Source organism: Echeneis naucrates, chromosome 21 (assembly GCF_900963305.1).
Source record: "Echeneis naucrates chromosome 21, fEcheNa1.1, whole genome shotgun sequence".
Lineage (NCBI taxonomy): Eukaryota > Metazoa > Chordata > Actinopteri > Carangiformes > Echeneidae > Echeneis > Echeneis naucrates.
Window position 1 is genome coordinate 12,285,399 of NC_042531.1, and position 16,107 is coordinate 12,301,505.

The 16,107-nt window shown below is 39.2% G+C and overlaps 1 protein-coding gene across 4 annotated transcripts in view; it reads left to right on the forward strand.

Annotated features, from left to right (window-relative positions):
• Positions 1-2,136: 2,136 nt before the first annotated feature.
• The window catches only part of dip2a (disco-interacting protein 2 homolog A), a 77,692-nt gene continuing 63,721 nt past the window's right edge, over positions 2,137-16,107 (forward strand). For all 4 annotated transcript variants that reach the window (XM_029530114.1, XM_029530113.1, XM_029530115.1 and 1 more), the window contains exon 1: positions 2,137-2,637. In XM_029530114.1, the coding sequence (XP_029385974.1) occupies positions 2,514-2,637 (124 nt within the window). In that variant the 5' untranslated portion in view covers positions 2,137-2,513. The remainder of the gene's footprint in view (positions 2,638-16,107) is intronic.

A 16,107-nucleotide genomic window follows, 5' to 3' on the forward strand; every position in this document is an offset into this window, starting at 1 on the left:
TTCATTTCATTCATTGGAACCAGTGTGGCGCTGTAGCTGTCATTTGAGTAATGACTGAAAAAGCACGACTTTCAAACACTGAGAAACATCATGGTTTGGTTCGCTTGGCATATAATACATAAGTTTGCTGTTAAACTATTGAGCACCCATTTGGGCCGTAGTTCACTGAAGTTGAACTGATTATTTCATTTGCCAGTTGGAGGGCGCTCCAACTCTCATTGAAAAATTCTCATTCTATGATGGCTGGCGGTAGATTATGAATTCATTCCAACGGAAAGAGTCGCAACTCCAGCTCTCTAATTCTCGCCTCCATTTCTGCCATCATCCTGCATCTATGACAAGAAATACTATCTTAAAAGGAGGCAGAGGAGGAAGTGAATATGGAGGATGAGGGCATTGCTAATCGTTTAGTTATATTAGTGGAGCAACAGAATCGTCTGAACAGTTTAGCGAAAGAGAAAAGAGGTTGAATTCTTAGCTAAGTATACGTTTGATAACAGTTTACTGTCTATTAATCAAGGTGAATAGCAGAGACAGCAACACGAGGTACCGCACACAACCAGCAGAGACTGGACTTAAGGAAACGTGCTTAATGAAATTTGATGAATGAGTCTTTTTTTTTTCCCCATCCCAGAATAATATCCGCACTCCTGCGCTATGACTGACACATCTAGGAGCAGTGGACAGCTGCTGTGACAGCGCCCAGCAAAATCACCTCAAAGAGCACAGAGGCAGGCGCTGAGCACTGCTGTCACTGTGTGTGATGGACGCTGCTGTCCTGCAGGCGTGGTCCTAAGAAAGTTCTTCAAAAACAGAGGCGACCAGGACAGAGGAAAAATGGAAATGAGACGAAGACAGGTAGATTAAGTTGTTTTTGCTCGTGCACTGCGCCAGATGTTAATGGAAATAATTATATTAATAATTATACACCAGGAGGGAGTCCAGCTAAAGTAGCTAGTTTATCCACAGGACGTTAAAACACTTGCATACGTTACTCCGTTGGCTGGGAAATGTATCGGGCTGTTTTAACTTTTAGGCTGAGGTAACAACAACAAACATTTGATAATAAAGCAGGAGTACTTCCTCCTTTCTTTTAACATTAAACTGGAACAATGAACTAAACGGCCTATGAGATCATAAGAAAATTATTCCGCAGTATTTGCATTGTGAAACAGAAAAACTCCCTGATCAAATGTATCAATTGCATTTGTAAGTGTGAGGCTGTGTGTGTGTTTGTGGTGGGGGTGGGGGGGTTGGCTGTGCCCCCAAAGCTGCAGGCCTAGCAGCGCCCCTGACCGGACCCTTCCATAGACCTGGACTGGACCCCCAGGCCTCTGTGTTTAATGTGTCCATATAATATATGTTTTGTGACTGACTCCTGGATAGGAAACAAAAAAGCAGAAATTCAAATTCCAGTTTTCTGCCTTTTTCCTGATCCCCTAAAGTGGAGCTGTGTGGTAATTAACCAGCTGTTTTAGCCCAATATCTCATGTGCCACAAGTATTCACATACATTTCAACATAAAGCACATTGCAGTGTAAAGGTGAGGCAGAATGTCTCTGTATGCCTTTTTGCTGTGTGAATGATACATGTAAGTGAATTTCCCTCAGGAAAAATAAAGTATATACCTATAATATTTATAACATTGAAATAATATAATTTGCACTTGTATATGAACTGGGATGGAAATGAAAAATACAAATGGAGGTTGCTGATCGACCAGTTTTATCACCCCAGATCAGAAGGTTGTGGGTTCGATTCCCGGCCTGCGGAGCCCAAATTGTCCGTTGTGTGAGTCAGCACGGAAGCAGAAAATTGATTATGATATGGATTACACACGCTGACTGACTTGGTGTGAGACTAGCCACCAGACCGGACCCCCTCATGCATCTTCGAACTATTTGAAAAGTTTCAACTTTATTCATTGATTTCTTAAAATGTGCCATTACAAACGCGCCTCACAGGATAGACTTGCGCCGCTGCGGCAGCGACAGCAGGAGGCAGACGTGTTCTTCGCGGAACTGCGGGAGGCGGCACACGCTTACGCGCACCAACACACGAGGAGGCCCTCGTGAGCGCGCGCGCTCGGGGCCGCTGTTGCTATGATGCAATAGCGGCTGCGCCGTGGGAAGCGGGGCGAGGAGTTGAATGAGTTCTCCCCACAGTTCTCCGAGCGGCGGCCGCAGACGCCGAGGACCGCCGACAGCCAAAGCGAGGGGCGGACAGCGGCCACGGAGACGCAGGCGGCACCACGTCCGAGCCCGATACATGGAAACCCGCAGTCAGGTGTGACTGCTAGCCTCGCAGCTAGCCGTGTCATGACGGTTGGAGAGATTTGTTGTCACACATCTGTACAACGCTGCAGCGACACGGGAGAGGCACCAACACCCTGTTTGCCCGCTTCGGCCGAAACCTAAGTGAAACGGGAGGTTGTTTTCATTTCACCTCTGCGGTGGCATTGCCCTCCTCACCTGCGGCCGAGTGGACCTATTCGCGCTCGGTACTGGACCACAATGGCAGAGAGAACCTCAGCCGGGTTGCTAACGATGATGTTGGAGCCCACGCCGACTGTCGCTATGACCCTGCCGGCGGAGGTCCGGGAGAAGCTGGCGGAGCTGGAGCTGGAGCTGTCTGAAGGTAATGGCTACACGAACTACTTCACCAAAGCAAAGAGTCCGAAGAATACAGTTCCTCCTCTGTGGGGTGTGTTTATTCTTATATGTGGCAGTATCGGAACCACCGCCCTTGATCATATAGATGTATTTGAAGGCTCGCCGGCATCATCGAAGTCCCTCAGCTACAACCACAGTCCGCCTCAAAGCTGAACTTCTGTAGTTTCATGTCTCCAAACTCCTGCCGCACATGTTCCCCCAGTCTCACCTACTTTTTTTATTGGGCTGTAGAGTATTGTTTCATTTCTAATAATGACAGGCCGTCCGCATTGGCCTGAAGTTGTAGATACCACGCGTACAGGCTCCAAATCTTCATCAAAAGGTTTCGCACCCTAACCTTAACAGCTGAGCTGACACACCCTTGCTGTTGTTATGTGGCTCTGTTTGTCATATCATCAGGCGGTCGGCACTAAAGTTTATAGAAACCAACCTTATAACCCTTTTTTTGCATTAACTTTTTTGTGGGGGGGCGGTACAGTTGGCCCTTCTTGTCATTTTAGGCCACAGCCCAACTGAATATACAGATACCAACTTAGAAGTTTGATCTTTGATAGCCATTATTGTAACTGGTGGTCACTCCAGAAGTAATCAATTTTGAGAGGATATTTCATGGCCAACTTATGAAGCTATGAAGTTAGAAGATCATTAGAAAAACAGAAGGCTGCACATGCAATGCTTCAGAAAGACGAGATTACTTTAAAGTCAACCAATATCATTAGGCCCATTATGAAATTTACATTGTCGATGCACAATTTGGCTGATGTTGCTTATCTCTACACTTGTACATTTCCAGATAGTGTATATCTTGTATCCTCTGTTTGAGCTTACACTTGTAGGCCTGTAAAAATTAATAGGATTTAGAAGTTCAAACCAGCATACTATTAGGGAAGTCCTACATTAACTTAGATTTTGATTCTCTAGGTTTTAATTTGACCACTTAAACATCTACATCAGACTTTATGTATTTTTGCAGACTCAGGTGTTTTCATGGCTTAGAAACCACAAAACAAAACTCAAGCTGATCTCTATGCTGATCCAGATATACAGAATATCTACATGTTATATTTATGTAACAAAGGGTCCATTCTGATCACCTATTGGGCATAGCTGTCAACATTATAGCATTTTCCTGTGCCTTAAAAACAGTTTTTATTTATTTTACTAACTACTTTATTATTTTCTGAAAGACAAATGGAACCTGCATGATTTGTCCAAAAACACACTTACATTGTTCTTTTATATTTGTCAGTTTACTATCAGTCAGAACCAAGGTGTGTATAAAATTGGTTCATCTTCCTGTTGAATGGAAATCCTTGTACACATTTTAATACATCGCAAATAAGGGAGATGACGATGCTTAGCTTTTCTGAACAGCTTTTCTTTTGTTTAAGCACAGTGAGACTCATTCATCTGCTCTTTCATTTGATAAGTTCTCACATGGTAGAGCTTCATTAATCATAATTAATGACCCACATTAAGTCTGATTAGACTTGGGAATTGACCCCAGGGTTTGACCCGATTTCTTGTTAAAACTGGAAAAATATCAACTATACAAGCCAAAAAACCTGCAGTAGCACCTCACCAGGTTTAGAATTACATATATGCTTGAATAAGGACATTCACTGCCACAGAGGCCTTTATTGTGATAGACATGTTTTCAGTAACAGCTACCAAATCAATCTATATCTGTCCAGTTTCCTCTTCCTGCTCGCCACATGTCACATCCTGCCATGTTGGAGCTCTGATAGCTATATCTCCCTGACTCTGTTGCCTTCTGCTTTTTATTCTGGCTTTTCTTCCACTCATGTACTCTGATGCCTATTTCCCATGTCTCCCTCCAGGGGCCCACCTCCATATTTCCTCTATTTTCTTTTTGATCAGAGAAGAGTGTCGTTGTCTTCTGAGTAAAAAAAAAAACTGCTCTTTTTTTCCCTCCATTTTCAAATAGTACTTTATGCTACTGTGAACTCTTCACCTTGTGCTAATGCCTGTTGGTTGCTTCCCCCTTGCATCCTGTCTCAGGATATTATAGACAGCTCATTTTATTGGAAGGAGTTGAGAGCTGTTGGAATCCTGCATGTTTTGTACACTCCTCAATGAGCGTCTCTTAAAGGGATTTAACATCAGACACATCTGTGACATTTCTTGGTTTCTAGTGTGCATGAGTCTGCCAGTATGTGTTTGAGTACACTGGGAAACTGTATTATTCACAAAGCTGAGTAGATGTGATGTGTATGTTTTCTTGAGCAATTTACTTTGGAATAATGTGAGTTTGAGATGGTCCAGCAGGTTTGCTAGATAATGTTCCAGCATCATCAGCTTAAGCCTGCTGATGTGTGTAATAAACAATCTGTGCACATGTTGATGATGTTGTTGATATTGTGTTTTATCAAGTGTTGCATTTATTTTCATTTTGTCTGGCTGTAGTTTTAGTTCATTTTTAGACTGTCTCCTAAGATCTTGTATTTCTTTGCAACCCATTTAGCTCATAATTTTTAATATCCAGTGCATAGGGGATAAGTTTCTCTATGCCCTTCTCACTTATTCTAATTCTCGTATTCAGTAGGGCCATGGAGTTTAATCATTTGCAACCCATTTTGGTTTCAAAACCAAATATTAAAACGCATCTTTAGGCAATAGTTATTTAAGAAATGGTTTGTCATCATAGGAAGTACTTTGATTTTGTGCGGATTGATTTGGAGAGTCATTATAAGCTTGAATGATGCTGGAAGTCACATTTTGAAATTTCCCATTTTCAGTCTTTGTGCGAAATTAAACCATGCAGGTGCTACATCTAGCATCAATTTACCAATCATATATAATAGTGTTGTTGATCTTCTTTTTAGACTCTTGTCAAAAACATGAAAGAAGTCACATGTTGGCCAATCATTATTGCCCCATAGAAATAACCCTAACATTACATATTTAAAAAAAAAAAAAAAAAAAAAATCTCACCATCACTCACTTCAAACAAGAGAGAAGAGCTCTGCAAAAAACTTGAAAGCTAACACAGAAACCTATCATGTAAACTAACCAGAGCTCTGTAAGTGCAAGTATGAGCCACAATAAAGTGATGGAGAGTTAAATTTTTTAGGATTTTGATAATTTTGCAATGTGAGATGTAGTAGTAGTTTTCCTATTTTGCCTGTAGACAGTAGTTTAATTTACCTCCTATCAAATTCATCACATCTTACTTACTGAGAAGTACCTGTGTTATTTCTTAGGCTGACCTGGATGCATATGAGTGGTCAGAATATGGGGCATAAAGGAGGGCAAGAAGACAGATGATCCCCATTATCTCCTGCAAGGAGGACAGAGGGAGAGACGTGTCTGCTGAGTAATTCATAGGCTCACTCTATCATTCCCTGGCTTTCTTCCCTCCTCCACTGTTTGCGCTCTCAACCCTCTGATTACATAGTCATTTTTAGTCCCGTGCTGGTGTTTGCTGAGGAACTGCCAAACCCCTGCTTGGTCATTGCATTTGTTTTTCCTGCTCCTATTTAGTAAACACTTACCGAAGAGCAAAGCAGATATTTTGGTCGGTAAAGAGCTGTCTGGTTCATTTCTGTTCATTTGGATTTATTGAGACAATAATTGTAGCTGATGTTTGAATGAAGAGGCAGCAGTAAAAGTGAAACCAATACCATATGAAACACCTACCAGTTTTACATTGGACAGTTTGACTGTTTACAACAACGTGAGCTAGTCTAAGTGATTTTTTTTTTTGATGCGGAAAACCTACAAAAAAGATAAAGGCCACTGTTCGGAGACGACACAAACATAATTGCATGAACAATTATCTCATCCCTGGGCTGGGTTAGTGTACATTTGTTATTCCCTTTTATGTAGCAGATAAAACCCAGTACTTCTGTTGGTCATGTGTCTGACAAGCGTGCTATGAATGGGTAATTTCTTTTATTTTTTTTAATTCTGAAAAGTAATTTTTTTTTTCCATTAAAAAAAGGTGGTTGCTTTAGTACATTATTTTCAGCACACTTTACCAATTTCAGCAATAATTCTGAAAATCATAATAGTTTTGAAGGCTCCAAATACAGTATAAAATGTTTATACTATTTTGTCCATATTGGCTATTATCTTTTCTTAATATTCTAAAAATGCTAACTGATAGCACTATATATGATGACAAATTTTCCTGCCTGCTTAATGACCATCTCATCTAATTCCAAATTGCTGCGGCAGTGACCCAGTGTCCTTATGGAGCTTATTATAGTTTTGTTGAACAAAAGCAGAACTTTACTCATTGCAGACCTTTGTGTAAAGAGGCTGCCAGGCAGCCTGCTGGCAAGTGGCAACTGTAATAATCAGATGGTAATGATTAAACTCACACGTGCTTATCAACCTCTGACTCTGATTCCATGGCACCCTCATCCATGCTGTCTTATCTTACTGCTCTTAATGGTTGTAGCTGAGCAGGAACAACATTTTTTAAACTAGGGGTGTGCAATTTAAAGTTGTAGAGTTCTTTACTTAGTGTATAACTATATAAAATATAGTTAATAAATTAGTTAACAATGTACAATTTTGTCATTAGCTGATCCTGAAGCATTTGCAGGAGAAACTTTTGCATCGAAACAAGTGTTAATTGTTCTATGAACTCTAATGGCAAGCACCACAGGATAGTGGTGTATCATTGAAACATTGAGATTTGACCATATAGGCATCAATATCCCAACCTCTATGCTATGGATCCGCATGCATGGGTATAGTCTAGTTTTTTGAATTTCTTGTTGTAGATTCAGAAATTTGACCTGGTGCAACACAACCGATCCATTTTTCTGATGATTGTTTTTGCAAGTTTTCTGAGAGTTCTATATTTACAGGGTTGTAACATCAGATATAATCCATTCATCATAGCCACAATTGATTATCAACTCCTACCATAATATGTATAAAAAAGAGGAAAATTATAAATTGCTTTTGCCAAGTGCTGAATTTAAAGACCAAGTTCCAAAACAGTTGTCAAGTAAAGGCCAATTTTCCTGAAATACTTCTTGCAAAGTTTGACTTTTCCATCTAGTGGCACGACTCAATAGAGTGTGTCATAGACCTATCATACAAGTAAGCCAAATTCATGGTGGTGGCCGGGCATCCTAGGTGGGGTTATTGGATAACAATAGTGGCCAGCACTTTCATAAAATGTCTTTTTGGAAAGTCTGACTGTACAGGAAACCCCACACTTGGTCCTGACTCATTCGTCTCTGTGGTCACTCACTCCCACCACAAACTCATGAAGAAAGAACTTTCAGTGGGTTTACCCTCAAATTCAGCCTATTGTTGAGCTAAACCAAACATCTGATGAATGTAGAATAACATTCAGCTTTAAGAGCTTTGAGAACATTTAGGATTTAGGATGATTACTGGGGGACTGCGTACCTGGATGCTAGTTAGCTCCATAATAGGATCCAAAGTAGAAGAATTTTGAGCCTTGGAGTGAGCTAGCTGACTGTTGTTGCTTCCGTAAAGTCCAGTTTGGACATAAAGTGGCAGATATGCTGTGCCTCTGACATGTTGGAGGATAGAACGTGGAGGGGTCATAAATATTTGAAGGGTGTGCCTCAGAGCAGAGAGAGCCTGAGATTCTTCTGCTGCTCTCACATACTCATCTGCCCATATTTGAGCCTGTGCACATGTAAGGGTGTGTGTGGCATGTTATATTTTTTTGACTGTGTCTCTAGTTATTCTGTTGAGGTGCTCCTTCAGGGTTTTTTCTGTCTCAGATTGAAGCACAAATGGTACCAAGATGATCATGCATACACGTGCACATTAATGGGTAAAAATGTCCACCTGTAAAAATGGGATGCGTGGATGTGAAGACACAAAAAGTTTTAGGAGATCTGCATTTATAGTGTGTATTTATAATGGACATACTGGGGAGCACATTTATATCTGACACTGCATAAAAACTCATCATCCATCAAATTTAATGTTGGTGATGATCATTGACATATCCAAGGCTGTGATATCCTGCAAATATGTATTGAGTTTGCTTTAAGTGTGTGGAAAGTAAAGTGTTTTTTTTTTTTCATAAAAACCTCTTAGTATCATGTAAATTATAATAGAAAACTATTTAATAAAAAAAAGCGGAACTAGTGGACTATCTGTAATAGTTGATATTTTTTAGCAATTAATGACTTAAAAGGGTAGAGAATTTGTCAACCGTGTATTATTGACCTATTAGAAAATTGGCAAATTTAATTCTTTGACAAAAAAGATCTCCATATGCAGTCACATCTCTAAAAATCTGGAAAGATTAATTAAAAGGTATGTTTTTTGGCTCTGTTGTCCCGTCCTCTGTTTTCTTTACAATACTCTTCAACATTCTCTTTTTTTATAGGAGCTATGAATTTTTTGTAAAATTGTGTGGTGTGTGATGCTTTTACATCTCGAAATGGGTCTTTCCTCCCTTTCAAAATCCCTTTTATTGTCATTCAGCAAAAACATCACAGATGCATAGCAGAAGGAAATTATGATCATGGCTTCATTGTCTGATTTAGCATACAGAGTAACATTTCCGCCAGCAGTGTGCTTTTGGTTTCCCTTTCTCTCTTAGAATTACTCATTTATGTCTTTGGTAGCAATCATTAAACTAAATGCTATCCCATTACATAGTCCAACGCAGCTTCACCAATTAAGAAGTCTAATACAAACTTAAACTAAAATAAGGCAAAATACTATAAATCCACAACTTGCTCATTTTCTATTTTTTTACATTGTAAAAACACCACTTACGTTTCAGGGATGACGATTATAAATTTTAGTAGCAATTCTTTACTAGCCAGTGGAAGTATTGCCAGAAAAGCTTTTTTTTTTTTTTAAGGATGCTTGTTCTGATGTTTTAGATATTTCTTCTCCAAATGAGATACATTTTTCCTTCTTTCATACATACCACAAATATGTCAGCAAGACATTTCACTCCCCTTTGATGGAGTCAGTCAAGTTACACTGACTTACTCGTGCTATGTCAGCATTGTTCTATCACATTGTTGTGGCTGTGGTTATTGCCTGGGTAACAGTTGATGGCAGAATTTGTTTCACGTTTTGACTTCATCGTCAAAAATATTGGACATTGGAGGCAATTTAATTATTTCCAGTATGCATGCAAAAAGGGAGAAAAGCTAAAATTGTGAATTAGAATATCTTACAAAAGCAGCAGAAGGTAATTCCATCAATATGCTAGGCCATAATTGAGGCCATCAAACACTGAAATATTCCACTGGTTCATTAATGTGCAGGAAAACAAATGAGGTGATCGCCATCCATGAGTATTGTAAGTTAAATATAACTGAGTACTGCATTTTATTTAAAAGCTGACAGTTTGGCATTGTTGTCATATCCTCAGAGCAGGATCTTTCAGCCCCCTGAAAGTTTTTAGGAAGCCTTTTTAGAACCTTCCTCTATCTATTGAAATCTTATTTTAAAAAAACTCAGATATCGTGTCAACAGCCAAACTAGCTGCTAAGAAGAAATTACTTAATGCATCCAGTGGTAAAATGGTGTGAGCATCCAGGCAGGCCACCATCCTGTCCGTCCCTGCACTAAGCTCTGTGGTTGGTGAGAAGTGTGTTTGGTAGCAGTCAACACACAAATTTGTACAATTTAGTTGTTTCTTAATTTCCATGAATGACAGGACCTGGCTTCAGTGCTAATGGTTACACCGAAACGGTCCTTTTTGCAGGAAACGTAATATGCAGTGGAGTGCAATGGGCATTGGTGCCAGGGAGATCTGCTGACCAAACAAGCCACATGCCCCTGTTCAAGGACACATTACAGAGTTCGCTCTGCTCTCTGCACCACATTCTTGTGCCCAGTAAGGCTTTTGTTCTGCTTCTATCAGCTTTCTGATGTAAATTCTCTTCTGTCCCAATCACCTATCCATGTGTGTATATATGATCCCCTACCCTGTCTGTGTCCATCTGAAGCCAAATGTGCAAACTATGTTTACACAAGAAGTTAACAAGTGTCTCTTTCCATGTAGGTTTCCAAATTTATAAAAATCTACAGTGAGTGCGTAACGGTACGATTCGTTCACATCATGATTACTATAGCCACAGTCTTTTGAGTCTGATAAAGGATAATAAAGGTCTAAATTTGGATACCATTTTATATAGACCTTTTTTCTTTCACTACATTCTGTTAAGATGTAATTTATAGTTTAAGAAAATTTTCGATCACAAAATGATGCTTGATCATTTTCCTAAATTTTCTTAATAAGAAAGAATTTCATTCCATCTTGAGTAAATCAAACATCCCAACTCTCTAGGAACTTCTCATTGTCTCCCACGTACCAAAAGCAGCTCCTGCATGCCCACAAATGAGATCTCTTGGAATCTAGAGTGAGCAAGCGAAAGAGTGCGCTCCAGTTTGATCACCACTGTGCGAGACAGAAAGATCCTGAAAGCTCTGTCTCTCTGAGTAGACCATTGAGTTTTCTGCGTGGGCAGGCTTTTTACATCGTTCCGCCCATATCGAGTGAAAATCCTTTATTTTGAGAACAGGGCTTCAGAGACTGCACTTATTTTGTTGCCCATGATGATTAATGGCTGACGGGTCACCAGAGCGCCAGCTTCTGAATAATGTGTGCTTTCTTTTCTCAGTTTCATCAACCATTATTTCATGTTTACAGTTAGTAAAGTTGGGCTTCTTCTTTGTTTGCTTTTTAAATGATTCCGACATTGCTCCTCTAAACTAACTAAACTTAATGCCTACCTTTTATTTGCAAACCAGACAATTGGGGGGAGGGTGGGGGGGGGGGGGGGGCTTGGTCTGAAAGCTTGTGCACATTCACACAATTTCAGGAAGATTGAGATGTACAAGGGAAAAACATGTGGGAACAGACATGGCGTTTTATAGATCTGATGAAAAGACTGCATGACATGTTTCCTGTTTTGTGGGTACATAGATTTCTGTACAGAGAGTTTTATACGTTCGGCCTCTGATGTAGTCTGAAACACTTCATGCTCATATCAGCCAACACCACAACACAATCTGGAATCCCTCTGGTCCAGTCACAGTAACACTGGAAAATCGCACACAAATAACATTTGACCCCGAAATGCTGTGAATTCAATCTCAATATTTTTAATGTGTTTCCATTACATTTCATCACAATTCATCACCCTGCAGTGTTTTTTTGGGGGGGGGATTGTAGATGTTAATTTTACTTGCTTAGCCCTTAACAGCTTACCAATATATCCTCTCATATACAACTGTCTATAGTGTTGGCACACAACGATCATAAGTGCAGCTCTATAACATCATTCATATCATCATCCTGACATGTGAATAAAATATTAAAAAGGGAGTTATATCAAATCTATTATTGTGTAAGGCTGTAGATACAGTCTGATATATTTACTCACCTAATCATAAAAAGAATTTAAGTAAGAATATTATACTGTTTGAACCATCAAAAAAAAAAAATATATATATATTTTTTCTTTTGCTGTGTAGGTTCCCTGTTCACAACTCATCACTTGATTGTTAGAAGCTGTCAGGTTAATGATATAGGCTGCAAATGTGATAACACATCAAAAGGCATCAAAGAGACTGGTTGTCTATCTAATCAGCTGCTGTTTGTTTGAGAGTGTTGTTTATATTGCTGTTTGGATTCCCAGTTAAGTGTTGGGACAGTGAAATTAAAATGTGTGGCGATAATTCATTCAACAGAGGTGGTGTAATGATATACCCTTCAGTGCCATCAACACCTACTTGTTTCCCTTGACCCTCTCTGGCCGGGAGCCTGCAAATGTCAGCCTGCACAGCATGGCAGGGCAGTTTAGTCCACTAAACTTCACTTAAACAGCAGCTGGTCATAAAGTTGAACGGTCAGTGAAAGTGACATAATTGGAGTCCCAATTACTGTGCTGTGTCTCAGCTGTAATACCACGAGAACATTTTTTGATAATACTATAAAAGTTATGAGATGGAAAAAACATAAATAACAAAAAACATGTCTGAGCAGACCATAAACAAGTTTGAATTTTTATATTTTAGCCCACTTAGGTACGATGTGCAGATCAAAGACAAACAGGCTGCTTTGTAGAAGCAGCAGGCTGCATTGTAATTCTTTCTGGTGGAAAACAAACAGGCAGAAAATGTCTGGAATGTGCTTTGACCTATCAACTTAACCGTGAGGAGAGGGGTTTCCAACCCCCCACCCCCGCCCCACACCCTCCATTGCCGGAGGGCACAACTACACGCAGATAGCATAGCAGGTTGTCCCAACCTTTGAAAAAGAACAAGGCCAAGTTGCTCCCCTCCCCTTTACCTCTTACCCCTAGGTGTCCCAGTAAAATATTAGAGGGAGGGAACAGAAAAGAACTGGGATTTTTTTTTCTTATTGCTGGACTAAAGCTAAAACTTTTTTAAGATAGAAAACGTAACTTGGCAGATACCTACATAGCTAGAAAGAAAAGAGAGATGGGAAGTGAGAAGGGCAAGTTAAGATGGCATTTTAAGTTTCTAAAGCATAGATGATAAATTGTAGAGTTTCTTTCTGCATTTAACAGTTAAATAAATAATGTCAGTAAGCATTTAAGCTGTTTTTATGAGACCATATCTTTGCTGGGTCATTGCTTGGTTCTACACATACGCACTTGAAACAAGTAGGGTTAGTAGGGTACAAACGTATTTAGTCCAATAAGGCCAAGTTAGGGGTCACAATTGCGGTCTCATTTTAGCTATTTATTGGTAAAATATAATTTACATGCACCAATTCAATTTCTAAGATGTGAAGTGACAGAATGAAAATCATCTGCCATTACCCCAACATATTCAAGAGGTAGTCAAAGGAAGGGAACCTTTTCATAGATTCTGATGAGAATCAGTGAAGGCCAGCTTATTTGTTAAACTCAAAGAGTCTCTCAGCCATGAAAAAATATAATGATGGATAGAGGCAAACTAAAGAATTATTGGCAGGTTTTTACTGAGCAAATATTTCTCTCACTTATATTATTTGTATTCTTCCGTAGCCATGCTTTCAGTGGCTTTTTATAGTAAGATAGGGTTTGGTATTTAAACACATTGCATCCAATCTCCACTCCTGAGTAATGACGTATGAACGCAGTTTCTCATATTATAAGGGTTCAAAGTCTAAAGTAATCAGTGTGATGTTTTGTCTGGCACTATGGCCAGCACAGATGTTTTTACTGATAAGGAGTGAAGAGAGTGAGAGAGAGTGTGTGCTGTAGATGCCTTTTTTCTGGACATTCAACTTTGACTGTGTAAGTAGGCCATAGAAGATTGGAACCAGTTTATATACTCACAAATGACCCCACCTAAAAGCACAACAAGGAAACCTTGAAAATCTGCACTCATCTGTGGACAGTATGTGGCCTGCCAATGCTTTTTGTCCCTGCATCAAGTAGAGTTTTTCTTCATGTCAACACATACATATTCAAATGTCCTTTTTACACAAAGTTACTTGTGGAATCCCTGGCACTTGTGTAGGAACAATGACACAAATACAACCTTTAGCTGATTTGTAATCTAATATAACACACAAGTGCATACACACACACACACCCCATGTCTTTGTGTTCCTCTGCACAGCATTCTTGGCATAGAGGTCAGAGCCCTCTGCAGCCTGTGGTTGATGGTTGTGGCTTTGGTTGACTCGCCCTCATGACAATAGTTGTAGCTCAGTTGTTGAATCCCAGTTTCTCGGTTTTTCCCTAAGAAGCTCATTAGTAAGCCAAATATAAGATTATTTTATACTGTATATGAAAAGTTTACATTTATAGCTTGTGTGTACGTCCATCTGTATGTCTGTGAGCTTGTTTGATATTGTCTTTTTATGTGAATGGTGAGTATTGCCCCAAACTTAACTTTAAATGTAGAATCTCTAGTATCTTTCTGTACCCTACTACCAAGTCTTTGTTTTAAATTGGCTTGACGGCTTGTTTTCTTAACTGCTGTATCTCTCAGCCATCATCAACAAAGCAGCAGAGAGATATTTTAATTCATCATTCACCATTGTCAATAAGCCAAAATATACTGCACATGCAGACTCCACCCTGTCTGTCATTAGAAGAGAAAAACAGTCTTGAAAGCTATCAAGTGGCAGATAGCTGCTGGAGGCTCCCCTGATGTGTCATGCCCCTGATGACACACACACACTTGAGTGCAGACTTTCTCCTGAGGCTTACAAAACAGCCTCCAATTCTGAGCTTAATTTTCAGTTGTTTGTGTGTGTGAGCCATATGACCTAAGAATCAGAAAGCTAACTCATGACAGAGTGGCTGTTTATTTGTTCCTTCCTTGTTATCTAATTTGATAAATTAAATTAAATTTGATTGTATAGTTTTCTGTTCAGCCAGGTCTATATTTAACACTGTGCTCATAAGACCGAGTGACTCAATGCAGGGAGATGTAGATCCCACATGTTGAACTACCACATTCAATGATGATCAGTCAAACCAAAATAAATTTTTATTTGAGCCTTCTTTCAATGCAGAGAAGGCAACACTTGTATTTTGACTAAATCCTTTAATTAATCTTGGTTATTAACATGTGCACATTATTTCAACTGTTGAATAATGCATAGTCTGAAACATACAATTCTTTTGGTGAATATCTGAATGAATAAAATGTTAAGAAATGTACAGAAAAATAAAAATCTCAGTCAGGCAAATATATATATTTTTTTAATTACATGCCCTTCACATCAATTTCAGACCTCTAGTTTGGTCTGGATTTCTAAGATTCAAGCCAGTCTTTCTAAGTTACATCTATAAAGAGATTTATTTACATCTCTGTGTGTACAAAGGGTCAACTGAAGTAGAAAAAAAGGCAGGAGGACAAAAAGGGGAGTGGAAGGCCTGGTTTAAAAAATTCTCTAACAGCTGGACTTTGTCAGACCTTTGGGAAATCAGTGTTTGTCAATTATTCACTTTGACACTTTTAATATGTCTGTACCAGATTTATATACTTCCTTTGATTTGTACTTTGCCACGTAGATGCAGGGAATTCTAGTAACAGTTGCGGAAATCTAGCTATTTCAAGATTTTCTGTTTTGGGAGGCCTTGCTCCTGATTATAGTCATCCCGATGCAGTAAACACTTCAGTTTTGAACTTTAACAATGTTGAAACAAATGACTGAAGGCTCTTTTTATTTCGCAAACATTATTTCTGTAAATGAGGCATTCAGCTTGTCTATATCAAGAAATGCGAATGTAGCATTTTATAAAAGCAGTTTCCAATCATTGTTTTATTTATTTATTCATGTCCTATAGTTGCATACTCTAGCTTCTCAGAGTGGTAGAAATGCATTATTTTGGGGGGACAGAAACAGCAGAAATGGCACACTGTATTTATTATTCCTTGGTATTATTGGATATATTCTTATTTTGCTATGTAATTCTTTTTTTTCTGGGTTTGCAGAGCATGCCATACCAAAGGTCTTGATCTCATTGTT